General features: G+C 49.1%; 1 protein-coding gene across 1 annotated transcript in view; it reads left to right on the top strand.

Annotated features, from left to right (window-relative positions):
• Positions 1–12,498, top strand: part of TXLNB (taxilin beta) — a 118,302-nt gene that overhangs the window by 101,049 nt on the left and 4,755 nt on the right. Inside the window, exon 9 of the mRNA XM_086927563.1 lies at positions 647–742. Within this exon, the coding sequence (XP_086783689.1) occupies positions 647–742 (96 nt within the window). The remainder of the gene's footprint in view (positions 1–646; positions 743–12,498) is intronic.

Genomic DNA, 12,498 nt, shown 5'->3' with positions numbered 1-12,498 from the left:
TATGAAATGTGTGAGATTCTTGGATAAATGAAAAAAATTCTCCTTTTTAATGTCTGCTTCAAGGGGCGTTAGTTTCTTAACACAAAGCCCAGTCCAGCTAGCTTTGTAGATAGGGCTTTGTGTCAAAAACGATGGGTCCTTGCACATTTGCCCAAGTACCACCCAAGTAATGCCCCCTTGGGGCATAGTAGCACAAAGTGCTGTATGCAGTGAGAAAACAGCAGCTTTCCAGTATATTTTGAATTGGAAAGGTAATATCTTTGCAAAACTTTGTGTCATTTCGGGCTGGCACAAAGTGTTTGTAAATCTGGTTATTGGTATTTTGTCTTTGGTACATTCATTCAACCTCCCAGAAAACTCCTTAAGGTACATGAAAGAAAAATCCCTGATCTCCCAGCCATTTTCAATGGAGTCAAGAATAGCACATGTTGTGTTTTGTGTTAAGATTGGTGATTGATGGTTGGAGGTTGGGTTTAGTCTTAAGTCCTCACTTGCTGCCCAATTATGATCTAGCTTTAGACTACAACCCCCTTGTCTCTCGCTATACAGTGGAAGCTTAGTATCAGTAACAAGTCTGCTTTGAATGGCTAAACATAATACATTCGGATCAACAGCATAACATCTAACCTATCTCTTTAATTCATAGATGACAAAGAAAATGAAAAAACTGGAAAAAGAGACACACACATGGAAGACCAGATTTGAGAACTGCAATAAAGCTATGCTGGACATGATTGAAGAGGTAAGAAACTTTTCTCACACTGCATTCCAAAATACCAATAATTAGTGCCCTTTCATTAAGTGCTCATGTAAATTGTTCCAAGGTAAGAGAAATAGAGGGACAGAAAAACAGGGTGAAAAATAGGAGGAAGCTACATTGAGTACATACACCTGATGTTACTATAGTCTGGGTGCCCAGTTACAGATTCACATTACTTTGCTTTTAGATTCCTCATCGTGGGTGAAACCATCCTGTATAGATTTCTTGAAGTTCACTTTCCCCTGGCATACCAGTACAAGCAGTGCCTGTATAATATTTTATATATCTGTAGCTGCTAGTACTTAAAACCAATACTTCGGGCTAATTTGGAAATTGGCTTAGGATGCTCTCCTAGTGAAAAAAAACATTTATTGTATTGTAGTTGTATGTATATAGCACTTCCTGCAGTTTAATTTCAGAATATGATATTTAGAAATATAATCTGAAAGTTAATAGTAAGTTTACGACTGCAGAGACTCTATACTCGGTGTGGAGAACTCCCCACATAAAAAGATAGATAGCTGTATCTACCTTTATATTATTTAGTGCACGCTCTCATTAATGGTGTGCACTAAAACATGCATAATTGTCCCTAACTCTCCTTTGCTGCTCTCCTCACATAAGTACATGGAGACACTGCCAGAGACACCCTATTGCCAATCACACCTAGCACAAAGGGACTCCTATACCATCCATACTGGTTTTGTACACCCTGGCAACCAAATACAGCAAATGTGTTGATGCACATATGTGAGGAGAGCAGCAAGGGAGATTGAGATAGTTATTCAAGTTTTAGTGCACACCATCCTTGAGAGCTAATTGATTCCAGTACTATGGAGGCATTGCTAAATTTGAGCCTGTGGTTAAAGGAGAGGACCTTATGTTTGGGTACTGGCACTTATTTTAACTCATCAGACATTGACCCTGAAAAGAGAGAAAAAAACATGGAAGGGGGGAAGAAGGTGGAAGAAAAAGGCGTAACAACAGTGACAAAGCGAGAAAGCAGGGATGAAAAGGAACCTGCACGAGTAAGATAAATAAAGAGGCAGGGAGTTGAGAAAGGCATGAGGTGGAATCCAGACTAATGAGTGTTTGTAATCAACAACTTTGACATTCTATGGCACCGGCTGTATGCTTCTGAGCAAATCTTTTTATAAATTAAGCACGATGCGATGACTATGATTCTCTGATACCGTGGCAACCAAGAATCACAAGCATTGATTCACCAAAATGCCTGGGGTAGCCAGAATGACATCACATACCCTTTGATCCACAATGGAATAACACGAGGTGTCATCACATAACAATGACCTTGGTGGCACTACAGGAAGTGATGTCACATGGCCTTTGTTATAACATACAATGAATTCACTTCACTGCAGTAAGAACAACCTATATAAGTGCAAAATAATACAAAGAGTTCTAGACTGATGAAATAATAAAACGTTTCTAGAGGGGGCATATGTCTATTTTCATTACCATATATACTGTAACTAGGTCAATACCATGACATATCAGGGGTGCAGCCTTGACATATCTACACATACCCTTGGGAAGCCATCAGTTGTCAATTTGTTAAGCTCACCTGTGCAATTAGAGCCACAGATGCAAATGAACAAGCACCACTATGAATGGATAGTTCACCCAGATGCACAGATCAGGAATAGCATTGGCAGTAGCAGCAGAGGCTTCAGTTATACAGCACAGGTACAGCAGGTGGAGCAGCAGTGTAATTTCCCTTCACCGCAGAAAGCAGATATAGAAGGGCAGATTTACGAGACCCCTGCGCCACCAGTACGTCACTTTTTGTGATGTACTGGAGGTGCATTTCACTTCTCCATATTTACAAGGAGATGAAAAGCCACCCTGTGTGACTCTTCCTCTCCTTGTAAATATGGCCCCTTCACACACAGCACTTTGCATGGAAGGGGCGTTCCATGGGTGTTGCTGTGGGTGTTCCCACGCAACACCCTTGGAACGAGACACATTTCCAGATTTACGAGGAATCATAAATCTGGAAATGCGTGTCAATGCCACGCCTCCCCAGTGGAGGCGTAGCGAGGGGCAATGAGGAGAAATGTTTTAATTTCTTGTTTTTTCCTCTTTCAAAGCATGCTGCATTCTACTGCACTCATTGAAAGAGGAAAATGCCTGTAGTGATTGTTTTTGTGCAGGAAGGGGCACCTTCCTGCAAAAAACAATCTCCCCATGACGCAGGCATCCTTGCCCCATGGTGCAAGGGTGCCTGCGCCGGCGCATGGCTGCAGTTTGTGCGTCAGTGCAGAGGAGAGCACAGGAATGCAACATAGTATTGTAAATATGTTGCATTCCTGTGCTTTGGAAGTGCTGCAGTGTGGTGCAGCCAAAGGGCTTGCAGTGCAGCGCTGCATAACTTCTTTGTAGATCTGCCCCTAAATGAGCAGTAGAAATGCATGCACTCACACTGGGGCCCAACCTAACTAAAGGCTCTTGAGCGTGCCTACCAGCAACAGTTCGCAAATGGCGCTACAGCTGCCTGCACCCATTGCCCTAACTATCAAGCAGCACCCTCTTTACCTAGCTGTGGCTTTTAAAGACTTACGGCCAGATTCATCGATGTCCCGATTTGCGAGTCCTTAATAGCGATTATTAAGGAATCGCTATTAAGGACTTGCAAATCGGGATTCATGTAGAAATCGCTAAATAAATTGCGATTCCTCCAGCCTCCTTATTTGCGATTAGCAAATTGCTAATCTCAAATAAGGAATAACTCCCCACTCATTCCTATGGGCATAAGGGCCCATAGGAATGAATGGGGAGTCAGTCCTTATTTGCGATTAGCAATTTGCTAATCGCAAATAAGGATGCGATTTCAAGGGTGCCAGGGGTGTCCAAAGGACACCCTGTAGCACCCCTGAAATGTCAATGTAGACTGATGTTGCGCACACACATGTCCAAAGGACATGTGTGTTTGTAACATCCAACTTAGAAAAATGCACTAAAGTGCATTTTTCTAAGTTTTCGCTATTTACCACAAAGTCAGACTTCGCGGTAAATAGCGGCCAAAAATAGTGAATTTGCAATTTAAAAATGGTTAATGAATTGCATTTAAGGAATCTCAAATAGAGATTCCTTAAATACAATTCCTCGCAATTTAGCGATTCCGTAATTAGTGATTTCTGCATTTGGGATGATGAATCCCAAATGCAAAAATTGCGCTTGCAAAGGGCCAGATTCTCAGAATCTGGCCCTTTGCGAGCTCATTTTTCTTTGATGAATCTAGCTGAATATCACTTTAAATTCTGGTTACGTTTACTTTTGCCAATACAGTAATTTGCATGAATCTCCCAGCATGCATGGTGCAACTTGATAACATTGTAGGAGTGACTGAAAGCATCACACGAGCCATTGGTCCTGCAGTTCGTGGCTACAATCTGAATTCCCCTCCACTTTAACAAGAGTATTGATCTTTATAAACCCACTGAGAATACAAGTGAATATCACATATGCTGTGTGCTACCCAGAAATACTTATTCCAATTAGTTAGAAAAAATATATTCTTGTTTATTCTCTCAATTAAATCATAATTGATCAAGCATGAATTTCCCTATTCTTTTTCAAATATACTAAAGAAAAGAGGCTGCATTCAACTTACTCTTACAATCAATTAATCCACACTTTGAACACATAATCAATCAAAACAAACACATAAATCCGCCAATCAATATTATACATTAAAACTGCTCTCCTCTATGGTCTAAATTTTAAACTAGCCACCAACTGGAGAGGATGTGGCCTAACAGCTAGAGCGATTGACCTCAAAGCTGGGGAACCAGGTTCGAATCTCGGCAGGGACGCTCAACATCCTGTGGTTTGGGGTAAATTGCTTAATCTCCCCATCCCTAACAAAAAATGAATGTGTCCGGTGCTCCTGTAAAGAGCTCTGATACCTTTGGGTCAAGTTTGCACTTTATAAAAAAAAGCTCCTAAAACAAAAAACTGGACCGGTTACGGATAGCAGCTCGCCATGAGTGATAGGGAGGAGAATGTATCTAATAAAGATTTACAATTAAGATATAGACACCCCGAAAGTCCATCCATACGGGGATGCACATCTCGACCTTCGCCAGCGAGACTAATCCTCAAATAAAGTGGCAGCCAGTTAGCTAAAGAAGGTGTTGCACTTTGCAAGCGATATAGCTGTGACACTGCATCCAGCCACCTGTTGCTGAAGAATTGGCAGCCGTCGTCTAGATAGTTAATATTTCTCAGCTTGTATTCAATTCAAGGTACATTAAACTAAAAGCAGTTCCAACATCACAACACAAGAAGGAAATAGTTTGTAATGTCTTCTTGCAGTGTATCACATGACAGCATGAAGATCACATGCTCCACCCCTCACATGCCAAGATTCCCCAGTATCATTGGCCCCCTAGCTTCAAATCACTGCATTTTGCAGCACACATAGAAAAAGGAAAACGCCTCTCAGGATTGTTTCTGTGCAGGAAGGTGCCGCTTCCTGAACAAAAACAATGCTGCCGACAGCACAGGCACCCTTGCACCGTGGTGCAATGGTGCCTGCTTTGGCGAAAGGCAGAAAAAGAGTCGCTAGCGCAGGGAAAAAGGACAGGAATGCACCTAAATATGGTGCATTACTGCCCTTTAACGTTGGCATAGGGCGACGTGCTGTGCTCCCCTATGCCAAATTCCCATAAATAGGGGGCTAGGGGACATATTTACAAGGGAATATCGCCACCATAAAGTCACTTTTAGAAACGTTCTGTTGGGGCTATGCCTTTCTTCATATTTACAAAGAGGCATTAAGCCAATTTTTGTGGCTTAACGCCGCCTTTTAAATAAGGCCCCATTACACGCATCACTGAGCATGAAAGGGGCGTGCAAAACTTTGCAAATCTGGGCATGTGTCAGGTTCCATGGATGTTGCATGGGAGCACCAACACCAACACCCAAGGAGTGCCATTTTCTTGCAGAGTAATGCGTGAAAGGGGCCCATATTTACAAGGACATGAACAGTCACACAGGTTGACTTTACTTCGCCTTGTCAATATGGTCAGGCATACTGCGCCATTGTGCGTCAAAATAGTGATACACCAGCTGCACAAGGGCCTTGTAAATGAGGCCCTAAAGGTGCAAGCTTACCTCTTAATACCCAATGGGGAGGAAATTAGGAGGTGATTGATAAAAGTAGATGGTTGAATGCCAAGGATTGCTGATGTTTCTGAAACGTTTTTGGTCTATTTCTTGAAATAAATATAATAACCCTTTTATACTTTACCTATAGCAATTTGTTTTGTGAGTTATGTACTCGTCCCTTTTCCCTAATGCAGTGGTATATTTGGTTTAAAATTCATAGCCTACCCCCAGCTCTATTTATGCAAACAAACTGCTAGATGTGCTACGTACAGAGCTGCTATTCTTTTATACAACATTTCTTGTTGAAATGCTCTAGGTGGAGTGAACAAAAACATACATACATTTATTTAAAAAATGCTCTTGTGGGGGGCGTGGCCAAGATGGCGGGCTGAGCGGTCGCACTCGCTGTGAGCTCCGCCGGACCTGAGCCCTTAACCTCCTAATTTAGCACTGGTCTCCGCCCCCGGAACCGTGCATTTGGCGAGATAAAGGCGCTGGAAGTCGATGTGGAGGCTGTGAAGGCAGGAATCACCGGCATCAGACATAGAACGGTCCCGGACCCCTGGCCGGGTGCTGAGAGGGCCTTTGGTTCGGAGTGGAAGTGGAGCCTCGGCTTGGTTTGGGAGACCGCCCGCCTTGGTGACTGAGGAGGAGCCGCCGCTGCCTCCAGTCGGACCCCGACCTTCATCGCAGCATCCTACCCTGCGGCGAACCCCGAGGAGCTGAGCAGCTTGGTACCCGGAGGCGGAGCGCCGAAGGGGGGCGCCGGGGGGCTGGACATTACGCCAGGCCGTAGCTTTGGCCTAGTCCCCCGGAAGACGGAGGTGCCGGGAATCGAGAGGCGCTACATTCGCCCGGCAACCCAGCGGAGGTGCCCTCTGGCTGTGGACTTGCATTACCAGGCTTGCAAGCACTGAGATAACGACTGGAGACTCGATACTGTGGCCCAGGAGGCTCTCGCTCGTGGCGCCGAAACTGCGGCCTACCTCTCCGGGAACCCCGGAGGTGCACTGGTGGAGAGATTTGGCGGAGATCGGATTGCTGTATCCCCCCCCCGACAGCCTCATCGGCTGCCGCCACATCATCGCCTCTGAGAGACTGGGGTAGAAGGCGTTGGGTGTGACATTCCCAGTACAACCTTGGAGGTAAAGCGGTGACTCATTTGAAATACGCCCCACGCTGTAACGTTTGAGAGGACTTTCTTTTTTGTGGTGGCCATCTGTGAGGTGAGCCCGCCCGTGGTGTAGGCGGTGGTGAGCAGGGGCACAGGCCCGGACGGGTTGAGCCGGGAGGCCCGGGTGGGACGCTGGTCCCCGGGTTGACTGGATCGTGAATCACCCCATTGTTGGAGGTGGCCTACCGGAGGTGCGGACTGAGGCCCACGCGGAGGTTGGCAGTGTGCACATGGTTGTAGCGGCCTACCGGTGGCTCGATTGGCGGCCTTGCACTGAGCATTCCAGAAGACACCCCAGTAGCCTCGATGGCGAACAACAAAGGGTCCAAGAAAGGAGACCGCACCCTGCCGGACATGTTGGGCCGGAATGCTGCGAGACAGGACAGGGGGCAACTGTCTCTGAGTCTTCCGGGCGGCTCCCAAGGAGAGAGTGGAGGGGAGCCCCCAGTCACGAGATCTTTCCATGAGTCCCTTTTTGGCACCCTGCGGGACGACTTCCAGACCCTTAAACAGGAGGTGGCGGGTGAGGTCCGGGAAATTCGACGGGAGGTAGATGGCCTGGGAGAGAGAGTGGCTACGGTGGAGGGCGCTGGCCATGCTAGGGACGAGGAGATCACGCAATTGCAGCAGGAGGTTATACGGCTCCGGGACCAGAATCTTGATCTTCAGTCACATACCGAGGACCTTGAAAACCGCTCCCGGTGGAATAACATCCGAGTCCGGGGTGTTCCATCCCGTGAAGAAAGGGAAGATGTAGCTGCATATCTGCGGGACCTATTTAGAGAAGTGCTGGGGGAATCGGATGATTTCCCTATCTGTATTGATAGAGCGCACAGAGTCGGCCTACAGCGCAGGGCATCGGCGCCCCCCCCCCGGACATCTTGGCCTTCCTGCCGGACTATCCCTTGAAGGAAAGGATACTCCGTGAAGCACGGAAGCGGATCTTCTATGGACTTTAGGGGTCATCGTGTGGCGCTTTACCAGGACCTCGCAGCATCCACCCTGCAAAAACGCAAGGCCTTTAAAATAGCGACAGATTTCCTTAGGGAGCACGGCACTCAGTACTCCTGGGGGCACCCTTTCCGTCTCATCTTTCGATGAAATGGGACCCTACACCAGCTGCGGTCCCTTCAAGATACATGTGGGGTACTGGATATCACTGCTACGGACGACGGAACATTCACTCCTCGCCAGCGCCGTATCACCAGGGATGGCTGGCAGTCGATCCCGGGCCGGCGGTTGCCGGCCTCCTCGACACAGCCGGGCTCGCCCGCTGCAGCTGCGGACACAGATGACGCACCACGAGCTACAGTTACCGACGCTGCGCCAACTGAAGTTGCGTTGACTGCCTGAATAAACTCCGGGGGGAGATTGACATAGCTGTGTCAGTAACGCAGGTTTGAGGGTTCGGTGGGGCAGGGGGATGGGGGAGTGCGTAGTGGCTGGACGTCCACTTTTTTGACTTTCCATAGGCCTGTCCGTCATGGACCGGACTTGGACACTGGTTTCTGGTGGGGTGTTGGGGGATTCTGGGGGTGGAGTTGGGGTTGTTGGGACAGTTCCAGTTGAGGGTGGGAACTGGGGTCCGTTTGGGAGAAGGAGGGGGGAACAGTTTCTGGGGGGATCGGGATGGGGGGGGATGGACGAAGGGGAGGGAACCAGGTGTTGGCGGGAGTGGGGAAGGGGGGTCGTCCAGTGCACAATGGGGTTCCTTGTCATTCAGATAATGTGTATGCATTTTGGTTTGCTCGGATTTGCATGCCTCACTTACAGTTTTGACTTTCTGTTTGCATTGCTGAAGAGAGGGAAGGGGAGGGGGCGGGTTCTTCAGTGCTTGTTGTTGCCTATGGCTCTCCGGACATTGGCTGGGCCTCTGGTTTTGCTCGGTCATTTTTGCACCAAATGTGATAGTGCTCTGTTCCCTATTATGTCGCCCTTTTCACACGACAGCGCTTACACCCCTGCTGTTCTGGTACTGTGGGGCCACACTGCTCTTTATTACTCCCCTTTACATGCCTCCTGACACGTGCAAGGTAGTGACTCTGAATGTTCGGGGGCTGAATAACCCAGTCAAGAGGCGGGCTGTGCTCTCACTTCTGGAGAATACCCAGGCGGACATCTGTCTCCTCCAGGAGACGCACCTCCTCTCGCAAGACACGCACAGACTCCGCTCTCATAAGTTCCCTTCACAGTTCTTCTCCTCTTGTGCCACCAAAACGGCAGGGGTGGCGATACTAGTGGCCAGACACTTTCGGGGAGAGGTCCTCCACAAGTTTACTGAACAAAAAGGCAGGCTCCTTGCGTATCGGTTCAGGATAGGGGGCCTCCTGTTTACGATTGGATCCCTATATAGCCCTAATGAAAGGCAGGATCGCTTTTTGCAGACCGCAATCGAGGACATCACCTCCTCCCAAGACCGTTACATTCTACTGGGCGGTGATTTTAACATGGTCTTTAACTCTGCAATAGATAGATCGGCACAACGCTCACCGCAGGTAGGGGAACTCTCTGCGGACGGTAAGGCCCAGCTGGAAGAAGTCGACCTCCTGGATTTGTGGCGACACATGTACCCTACGAGTAGGGACTACTCATACTATTCGCATGCGCACAAGACATACGCGAGGCTGGACCATCTTTTGGTCACCTCCCCAGTACAGGCGCTAACGTCGGGGTCGGAGATAGGTGTGATCTCCCTCTCGGACCACGCCCCAGTTGAGGCTACGCTGCGTTTGCCACCAGCTGCTTCTCGGCTCAGAACGTGGCGTCTACGTGACACGCTGCTACACAGGAAGGAGGTGGTGACCCGTGTTGAGGAGGCGATCCGAGAATATCAGTCCCATAATGGCAACGCCGACACTAGCCGGGCCACGCAATGGGCGGCATTGAAGGCAGTGATTCGAGGGGAATTCTTGGCAATTTCCGCGGCTGATAACAAAGAACGGCAGGCCAAGAGGAATGAACTTACAGGTCGGGTTAGAGAATTGGAACAGATACACCGTAGGACTGGGGCTCCCCGGATTTGGAGGCAGCTCAAGGAAGCGAGGAAGCTTTTGGCGGCCTTGGATCTTGATCGGGCAGAGTATGCGCCACTTCGGTTGCGTCACACCTTCTATACTGGAGGTGACCGCTGTGGCAAACTGCTGGCCCACAAGCTTCGGGTGACACGCCAGAGTCAGCTAGTCAAGGAAATCTCGGATCCAGCAGGGAACGTGGAGACGGAGGACGCTCGTATCGCAGCCGTCTTCCGCGAGTTTTATAGGGATCTTTACACTGGAGACCCCCCCGGATGAGGCAGCTACGACTGCTTATCTGGACTCGGTTACGCTGCCATCCCTGGATTCTTCGCAGGCGGAGTTTTTGGATAGAGATATCCGGATAGAGGAGGTGATCTCTGCTATTGCCAGACTTAAACATGGCAAAGCGCCTGGCCCAGATGACTTCACGGCCCTTTATTATAAAACCTTCTGCACATCTCTGGCCCCGGTGCTCACACATCTCTTCAACTCCTTTGCTGACCCCGGAGCTATTCCACCTGATTTACTCCGGGCCTCAGTCACGGTTATCCCTAAGCCCGGGAAAGATCCAAAATACTGTGGGTCCTACCGACCGATTTCTCTTCTGAACATCAATTTGAAGCTATACACAGACATTTTGGCCGCACGCCTTGCTCTTTACTTGCCCGGTCTCATCGACCCCGACCAGGCAGGGTTTGTCCCTGGGAGACAGACAGTGGACAATACGAAACGGATTGTCCACCTTTTGGAGAAAGCTTCCCTAATCCCGGGGAAACGAATGATGCTGGCGGTGGACGCCGAGAAGGCTTTTGATCGAGTCCACTGGCCCTTCCTGGAGCAAGTTTTAATGAAGGCCGGGATAGGGGACAAGTTCAGATCCATGATTCTTAACTGTTACAGGCAACCTTCAGCGGTAGTTCGGGTCAACGGGTTTACGTCTGCGACCTTTGACATTGAACGCGGTACCCGGCAGGGCTGCCCGCTCTCGCCTTTACTCTTTGCACTATATATGGATCCATTCGCTCAACGTGTGCGTGATAATCCTGCGGTGGCCGGAATCCGGATGGGGGGCTTCACACACGCTATTAGCCTCTACGCGGATGATGTCATCTTGTCCATTGATAAACCCCGGACTGCTCTACCGGCATGTATAGCGGAATTGGACTCCTTCGGAGCGGTAGCAGGGTTTAAAATGAATATGGGCAAGTCGGTGGCCTTAGATGTCTCCCTCAGGCCGGCTACCAGAGCCTACCTACAACATAGGTTTCCTATGCTTTGGTCATCGAGTGCGGTACCTTATCTGGGGATTCAGATTGCGCCCACTCTGCCGGCCATGGTTTCGGCCAACTACCAAGCACTAGGAACAAAAATTAGGGACGACCTAGGGCGGTGGAATCGCGGGACACTCTCCTGGCTTGGCAGAATAGCTGCTGTCAAAATGACGATTTTGCCACAAGTACTTTATCTTTTTAGGGCCCTGCCGCTACAACCGCCGGTTGGGTGGATACCGCAACTACAGGCGGATGTTTCACGCTTTGTTTGGCAGGGCAAGAAGCCCAGAATGCGCAGAGCCCTCTCGCTGCTGGCCCCCGAGGCAGGCGGTTTGGGGATACCGGATTTCCGCAAATACTTTAAGGCTGCGCAGCTCCGTTACCTAGTGGAGTGGAGTGGGTGGGAGTCCGACAAACATTGGCTCTTCCAGGACCAGGCGGTGGCGGGGAGACCCCTACAAGAGATTCCTTTCTTGCGCCGTCCTCATAGGCCTAAAAACCTCTATGCTTCTTTTCTTACGAGAGTTCCCCTACGGGTATGGGACGCCACTAACCTCCTATACGGTCTCACCACGTTCCCGTCCCCGCTCACGCCGCTAGTAGACAATCCAAATTTCACGCCAGGGCTGGAAAGAGGGGCGTTCACACATTGGAGACAGGCGGGGTGTCGAACCCTATGTCATTTATACGGTCCGGAGGGGGTGGTCCCTTTCTCCCAATTTCGTCAGGAGTTTTCATTACCGGAGAGCGACAGATACCACTATATGCAGGCCCGCCACTGGGCACTCCAGACGCAAGTAAGAGAATCGGCTGATAGGCTTTTCCTTCCTTACGAAAAATGGCTGTTATCCCGCACATCGGATGCCAAATTGATCCCAGATCTCTACAAGCTTCTGAAACCACCTGCAACACACAGTTATCACCCTGGGAGGGAGCGCTGGGAAAGGGAATTGGGGAGGACCCTAAGCCCTAAGGAATGGGAACACATATCTTACAGGGCACGACACTCGGCATATCACATGGGGCTCACTGATACTCTGACCAAGGTCTCCACCTACTGGTATTACACACCTGAACGAGTCTATGAATTTGATCATAACAAGGAAGACACATGTTGGAGGGGGTGCGGGCACCGGGGTACACTCA

This window comes from Lissotriton vulgaris, chromosome 6 (genome assembly GCF_964263255.1).
Source record: "Lissotriton vulgaris chromosome 6, aLisVul1.2, whole genome shotgun sequence".
Taxonomy (NCBI): Eukaryota; Metazoa; Chordata; class Amphibia; order Caudata; family Salamandridae; genus Lissotriton; species Lissotriton vulgaris.
This window is presented reverse-complemented; position numbering and strand designations above follow the sequence as displayed.